Source organism: Osmerus mordax, chromosome 2 (assembly GCF_038355195.1).
Source record: "Osmerus mordax isolate fOsmMor3 chromosome 2, fOsmMor3.pri, whole genome shotgun sequence".
Taxonomy (NCBI): Eukaryota; Metazoa; Chordata; class Actinopteri; order Osmeriformes; family Osmeridae; genus Osmerus; species Osmerus mordax.
The window spans coordinates 10,642,138-10,650,105 of NC_090051.1; the positions used below are offsets into that span (position 1 = coordinate 10,642,138).

The window sequence follows — 7,968 nt, forward strand, 5'->3', positions numbered from 1 at the left end:
CATAATCACCAGGTCTGAGCTGCAGCTTGACCGACTGTGGTTTAAGCTGGACAGAGTCTGTAATCAGAGGCTTGTTCTCTTCTGTTTGTAGTACATTGCTTGGGGAGATGATGTTGCCATCCATGCATCCTTTCTGAATTAACTGTGCCTTTGTGTCACAACGAGATGCTTCTGGCTCCCCTGGTTTGGTAAAGTTCTAGGAGTAACAGAAAACCAAACATGTCTTAGGAACAGTAAATTATACTGCAGCACATTCATTTACAAACTAGAATTGTTGATTTATTACTTCCATTTTGGTTGATTCATGTTCTATTTGAATCAAAATACATATCCTCATAGTGGCTATTGTAACGCCCAGCTCCACAGAGCTGTCAACCAGGCTGCACTCTGCCTCCCCCACTGCATTAGGTTCCGTGTTCTAATTTGTTGTTGTGTTAAAAGGGTTCTCACCTGTTATGGTTGGCTAATCAGTTCTAAGTATTAGCACTTGTGTCTTGCTTGGTTTGCTATTTATGTTGTCACTTTTGTTTGCGTCTTTGGGAAGTCTTGAATTTCTTTAGTTGTTGCCGGAAGTTATTGTTTCTATCCTGTCTTGTCTTGTGTTCTATGGGCCCTATTTTAACGATCTGAAACGCAAGTATTAAAACGCAAGGCGCAAGTAACTTTGTGGGCGGGACTCCGGCTCGGTTGCTATTTTGCCGGCGGGATAAATAACTTTGCGTTTGGCGCAAATCAAAAATGGGTAGGTCCGAAGTAGCTACATTACTAATGGGTGTGGTTTGGGCATAACGTGCAATAAACCAATCAGAGCGTCATCTCACATTCCCTTTAAGAGCAGCGCTTGTTCCATGGCGGATTGCTATTATAACGGCGGATTTGCCAGGCGCACGCCAGGAGCGGTTCACAGCCGAGGAGACAGACGTTCTAGTCAGGGCCTTAACAGATAGAGAAGTGACATTGTATGGGAGAGGCAGAGCAGTTTTCTCATTGCACTAAATTACCCGCTCATGCTGCTCATTCAAATTCTTATTCTTATTTTTATATATATTTTATTTTTTAAATTGTTTGGTTCTTGGAATTTGTTTAACTATTGTACTTTTTTACTTAATTTAAGACCCGTATATGTTTATTGTTTGCACCTTCCTGCCACAGTAAATTCCGTGTTTGTGTAACATAGGCTACATGGCGAATAAACCGAATTCTGATTCTGATTCTGATGGAGATTCGAGAAGAAACCCATCCAAATTAGCTTCGGTTAAACAGGCGTGGGAGAAAATTGCCACAATTGTGTTCACATACATAGAGATTTCTCATGAAAATCTTTTTATAATCATTGAAGAAATGTAACATGCCATAAATCAAAACAATGTAACGTAGCTTTGCAGAAAGAAGACCCTGGCCTCGCCAGCAGTGTGCACGGACCAAGCTTGCGCCCTTAAAATAGCATCTGAATAGCGCGCCATTGACTTTAGACTACTTTTTTCCTGGTCAGTGGCGGAATTGTTTTTCTGAAACTGCAAAATAGCACCAGGGAACGTTTGCGCCGGAACACGCGTCCTTTTTTCGCTGAACCGCCCCCGGGAGCGCAAAGTCATTCCCTAATTTACCGACGTGCGTCTGTGGAGGGAAAAGTCCTCTTTGCGTCGAGTGCAAACTAGGAATGATACTTGCGTCGTTGACAAAGTGAATTGCGCTGGGTGCAAGATAGGGCCCTATGTGTTCAGATGTGCAGAGGAGCATCAAAAATAGTGACTATTTAGCTTTGTTTAAAATGGACATTTCATGTACGTTTTTGTAAGCTCTTTTCTTGGCCAGAGGTGCGCTGAAGCAATTGCCTAAGGGGGTGTGATGGGTCCTTCAGTCTACCTTTCTTTTTCCTGTGTGACTTAAAAAATATTTGTGCTTGTTTTTTTTCTTGTATTTCTGTGAGGAAGTTGTACCCGGATGCAATGTTGAATGTGACTAACATGACGAATGCCTGGTATACTGCTCTTATAATGTCCTGTCTGCCTTTCAGCCTTCTCAGTAGAAACATGAGCTCTTGGGCCTTTTTGTAGACCCCATCTGCATGTTGTGTGAAGGACAGGTGGTGATCGATCTCAGTGCCCAGGTATTTAAAGATCTCAACCTCTTTTCTCCAGCTCAACGCATCAACGTAGGTGTGATTACAAGGAGTAATCACACCTTGCTCATCTCTAGTTTTAGCACTGCATACAAGCATACACACACACACACACACACACAGTCCTCTCCTCACCAGTTGTTTGCACCACACACAGTATGGTCCTGATCTGATACAGTCATTGCAGGAATGGATGACAGTCTTTGAGCATACTTCTTTGGAAAACACTACTGACAACATTGGTGGAAACAAATATGCAAACAAATGTATTAGACAAAATTACTCTTCTTTCAATTGATGAAACTAATTATTAAGTCAGATTCAAATTAAAGGTACAGACACTGGGTAAGATTTTGTAAAAAAAAAAAAAAAGCAGAAGTTTTGAATAAACATCTTCTGAGAGTAGTTTAGTGGTGGACACACCATAAATGGGTAAGATTTTGAATGTGAGAGCTAAATCAGGACATGCATTGTTTAATGCATAAGTGAAAACATTCAATTCAATATGCTGAATATTTTCATTGCAGTATATGACATTTTGTTGCCTACTTTGACAATTGACACTATAAAGATTTGTTAAACAGTGCACAAAAGGAAAATTATAATCCACGTTGTCTGTGTCTGCAAGTCCACTACTATTAAGAGACAACATCAACTACTTTATTGATATACTGCATGAAGCATGCACCGTTGAAATGGCAAGCAAAGTTTAAAATTTACCATCATGTCCTTTTAACAGAAGAAAAACTTGAAGGAACAGCCACTTGTCCATTTCCTGAAGAAAGTATACAGGAGAATTTGCTTACAACCTTAGCAATCTCGATAACATAAATGTATATACTCCATCCAAGCTTGGTGATGTACATTAAATAAAAGCGTATTACTACACATTTCTTGCTCACATACAAGGAAAATAAGGATTTATTGAATATGTGTGATTATACATAAAAATAACTGAGTACAACAGGGAAACTTTGACAAGTGAACCATTAACATGTTTGTGTGGGGAAGGGTGGTGCCTTAAACTAAGTGTCAACATTCATTTGAAGGGTTATGAAATGTGTTGCAAAACCACTGATGATGCAAAATGGTACATATTTGGACACAGAAGACACAGACACAATAGACACAGAAGTTACAACCCAACGGTATTTTCAGAGCACCAGTCAGAGAGGCAACTAGCTGGACACGAAACTTTGTAAAAGAAATATACTGAAATAACTCAAATGATTTACCTGTAAAATACATAAAAAAATGTAACCTGGCTATCTAAAGGAAGTCTTGAATGGTTCACAGCAAGAAGTAATTGTATACTTACACCCTTGCACTCTTTTCACAGTTTAGTAATTAAACCAAACAGTGAGTTATGAAAACAAAGCCTTGAAAAGGAAAAAGGAAATGAATGCTTGGCCTCCGGTTCACTATATGTTTACACCCTTTCCGCTCTCACAAAGATGTGCAACAAAGTTGAACATTTCTACGTTGATTCAGTGGTGGAACTGAATGAGCTTGATAAATGACAAACCATTTTATAAATCATCACATTAATTCAACTTTTGCTTGTTATCTACCTAATCCAGAGTAAAAGTCAAGTATCACTGTAACCTTCTTATGGAACTAAATATTTTCACAAAACTTAGAAACTTATGCTTTGAAACTCCCATCATCAGTAAAGGAAAATAACTAATGATATGTGAGGATCAACAAAGTACAGCTCAACTCTACACATTAGTACTTTTGTCACTACCTTTCCTATATTTTCTATAGACAATAACATCCACTGAAAAATATACATTTTCTATTGCTATTATAAAATGTGTTTCATGTGCTGTATGTTGTGAAAAATAATCATATACTTTAGTGAGTGTTTCAGAAGAAAAAAAATTAAACAGCATGTATAATAACAGACCACTTACCTAAGTCAGCAACCCTCCACCCTTCAGAGCAGATGAAACCTACTTCTGTCGAAACAACCAACAATAAGAGTACGTGTTAACATAGAGGAAGCAGGGTGAAGCAACAAACAGCCTATAAAGAGGAATCTATGATGTATGCATGTTCAGTGAGTCAGGAGAGTCAGGAGGGTATCACCAAAATTCATAGTGACTTATGAGGCCCAATGCCTCTTCACTTCCTATTCGATTTTGTAATGTACCGTAGCTGCACCTGGAGGCATGTAGAAGTACTACCAAGTTTGGGCAAGATGCACAAGATGAGCTGTTTTTAACAGTGGTCTGTGTTTTAATACCCTTTGTAATATTAAAACAATACGAGAACTAGTGTTATCATGAGCTTACAACTGGTGAAATGGTTCTAGAAAGAATAAACTGATTCACGAGGCAACTGCTCATTCACACCCCCAGTAGAACATGAACATTCTTAGAAAAAAATGGGGAAGTTCAGTTGACATTTTAAAACCCAAGTCATTTATAACTACTCGTAATATTTTGAGTGCTTGTCTTCAGCCTGTACAGCTTGCAACCAGACCCCCACCCCTCACCCCTTGGCTTGAGGCAACGGCCCCGGTGGATGTAGGTGGTATTGCACTTCCAGTTAGATACCTGGCTCGTTCGGTCGTTTTTATTCTATTAACTCCAGTCAACATATCCAAAACTATCTCCCACTACAGTAGCCTGCCTTAGCTGTAACCAGTTTTACAAATGTCTGCACACATGTATGAAGATGAGAGTTTATTTTCGTTATTTTAAAGCAGATTTAACCATTTTGTAATGAACGTTATCATGTTCATGGCATGACAAACGTAATTATAGCCTAATATAAAAAGTGATATTGTGGCATATTAATCGTGGCATTATAGATTGTTGACGTCTTCTGGAGCAAAGACGAAGATGAATAAATCATGTCTGATAACCACAATATTGTTATGGTTATGTAACGTTATGTCAGTTAACAGCACAATGATGGCATTAACAATAACTGTAAGCTAGTAATAGTAAAGCAACACTCATCATTGGGTGTGCTTTGCCTTCGGCAAGGGCACAACCTTTGTTCTCTATCATATATATTTATTGGGTGTGCTTTGCCTTCGGCAAGGGCACAACCTTTGTTCTCCCTTACAAAAAAGAAGTATACTTCAAGTTTATTTTGTAAGTATACTTAGTATAAAAAGTATACTATTATCATGTTACTTAAAGTATACTATTTTTGTACTTATTTATATACTATTTTTGTACTAAGTAAACTGAATTGTCCCACTTTTTAGGTCACTTAGTACACTTTAAAGTACACTTGTAGTGTATTTCAAGGTTTACTTTTGAATACTGTAAAGTAACCTGTGTAGTGCACTTTCAGTTCATGAAGTATACTTCCTAAAGAACCTCAAAGTATACTTTGCAATACTTTTAAGTGCACTTTCAATTAATGTAAGTACTTCAAGAAGTAAACTTAATAAATTAACTATTACTATTACTTACTAATATATTATAATGTTAAAGCCCCTCAAACGCCTCAGATTATAAGTCACTTTGCGAGAACGGGGGCCCTTGCAAAGTTACACTGCAGTTTCTTAGCTGAAGGAAGTTATTCACTGCGCAAGCGTTGATGTTTTAAGAATCCAGCTCTTCTTATGAAACGTAACAGTAATTTAACTCATGGTTACAATGGTAAACCACCACAACAATGACCACGCAACAAAACACTACATTCTAAGCAGACACATTTAAAAAATGAAATTCATGAAGTTACATTTGTATTTCGAACAAACTGCAAATTTCAGCAAATTTTAACACTATTTACTGCCTTGCATCATGGGAATTGACCAGCCAATGAGCCACGCTTCATTTTTTCACGTCGTTATTTTGTTCTTCAGTCAGTTTGACAGTATAACCTTCAAATGCATAATGCAACCCTTCTGTCTGCTTCTTTCTCAATTAGCTTTTTCTTTTTTTCCATTAATACTCCAATTGATCATTATTAGTATAAGATTATAGGTCTTCAGAATGTTTTGGCAGTAATTAAGGTTACAGCTTCAGTACCAAAAAAGATTCAATGTGCAATGCATAATAGATTTTCATAGACATGAATAATTAGAATGAGATGGATCTAAAAAATGTTACCTGTAATGTACTTGAAAATTATTTTGACTGTTTTTGCTGTATAATAATAGAAAACGTACATCCTACTCCAGAAGAAATGTATACCATTTTCTGTTTCTAAGCATACTTCTTAAAAGTATATAAAAAGTGAACTATTTTCAAAGCATACTTAAAAGTACATCAAAAGTGAACTATTTTCTAAGTATACTTCTTACAAAAGTGAACTATTTTCAAAGCATACTTAAAAGTATATCAAAAGTGAACTATTTTCTAAGTATACTTCTTACAAAAGTGAACTATTTTCAAAGCATACTTAAAAGTATATCAAAAGTGAACACTTTTCTAAGTATACTTCTTATAAGTATATCAAAAGTGAACAATTTTTGACGCATACTTCTTAAAAGTATATCAAAAGTGAACTATCCATATTTTAGTATACTTATAATATACTTTAATATACTTCTTTTTTGTAAGGGCTCTCACATATATATTATTTATTATTGTTTATTTTTGCACCCCTAAGGATCCCTCAATATTTGGACTACATACACAACGGCGGTGTCAAAAGTTTCGTCTTGGTAGCGATTGAGTTGCTTGTATTTTTATTTACGTTCTGTTGCATGGTTTAGGCTCAAGTTAAGTTTTTGTGGCGAAAAGTGAAGCTAATGGTGGCTAATTTGCTAGCCACAGTCACTGACGTTACTAACGTCACTACGTCACTAACGTCACGAAAACACGCTGTAGCAGAACATTCGTTTCGCATCTGTTAACTTGGGGGATAGCTAGGCTAACTACAGCTTTACTGCAAGGCAGCTGCAGAAACGCCACAAGCAAAGAGGCCAGGGTGATAACTATTTACTCATTTTACTTTGTGATGTGAAACACAATTGTGAAATGTAATGTACAATATTAGCTGATATTATTAAGGAAGTAGGCCCACATCTACTTTCGGGAACGATAGTCTACTATTTCACTGAAGCATTAGCATGACATTAGCCTCTGTTGCCCGGGCAACACATTTACATTTAGTCATTTAGCAGATACTACAGTGGTCTATGATGCATCTGTTTTCAATGGGGGTTCTTTATTAATGAATGAATGCAATATGAGGAGGCTAAATGCCTGAAAATATCACGAGAAGGGAAAACTTAAAAGGACGTTTAAGTCATAGAGATTAGGTCCATTTTTACACCGGTCTGCCAAATGTATTCGTTTTGATTCAGCTATGAGGCTGCCTCTTGCAGGGGAAATGAGAAGACATCATATTTCATTCTACACTCGTATTTTGAGTTGTAAATGAGCAGCAAAAAAAAGATGCTTTTAAATCTATGTAATCTTTATAAATAATAAGTAGGCCCTATGCATTTTTATATAAAATATACAGAAATATCAGTTGTAAAAATGTAATTAAAAAACTGACCCCTGTGCAACCGACGCAAGCAAGCACACCCTACAATTTCCCCAGAAATTGTACCCTCCATTTTTCTTTGGCTCTCGACGAAGGCGGTCGCATTTTTCTCTCCTCCCCTCCCTGACCTTCCCTGCTTGGCTGTGTCTTGTGTCTTGTCTTGTCTCAAAATACTCTCTCATCATCACTCTCCGAAACTAGAAGCATGGAATTAATTAGCTGGTCTCTCAATGCTATTGACACCATCTTCTCGAAGAGAAGCTCGGGTTCAGGGGAACCCAACTGTCCGGACGGGACGTTCGCAGCTGGCTACACGATGGACGCGTGGGAGAATTGGCGTGTCGTGTGTCTAGCGGCGCTTTCCGTGGAGGACGTTGAAGACA

The 7,968-nt window shown here is 37.5% G+C and overlaps 1 protein-coding gene across 4 annotated transcripts in view; it reads right to left on the bottom strand.

The window, feature by feature from the left end:
• The window catches only part of itgb2 (integrin, beta 2), a 44,163-nt gene extending 40,018 nt beyond the window's left edge, over positions 1-4,145 (bottom strand). Inside the window, exons 1-5 of one of the 4 annotated variants that reach the window (XM_067254907.1) lie at positions 4,039-4,145; positions 3,441-3,501; positions 2,843-2,897; positions 2,258-2,352; positions 10-196 (exon numbers count right to left, since the gene is read on the bottom strand). In XM_067254907.1, the coding sequence (XP_067111008.1) occupies positions 10-196; positions 2,258-2,352; positions 2,843-2,894 (334 nt within the window). In that variant the 5' untranslated portion in view covers positions 2,895-2,897; positions 3,441-3,501; positions 4,039-4,145. The remainder of the gene's footprint in view (positions 1-9; positions 197-2,257; positions 2,353-2,842; positions 2,898-3,440; positions 3,502-4,038) is intronic. The other 3 variants (XM_067254919.1, XM_067254924.1, XM_067254914.1) reach the window with 3 other exon arrangements.
• Positions 4,146-7,968: the final 3,823 nt, after the last annotated feature.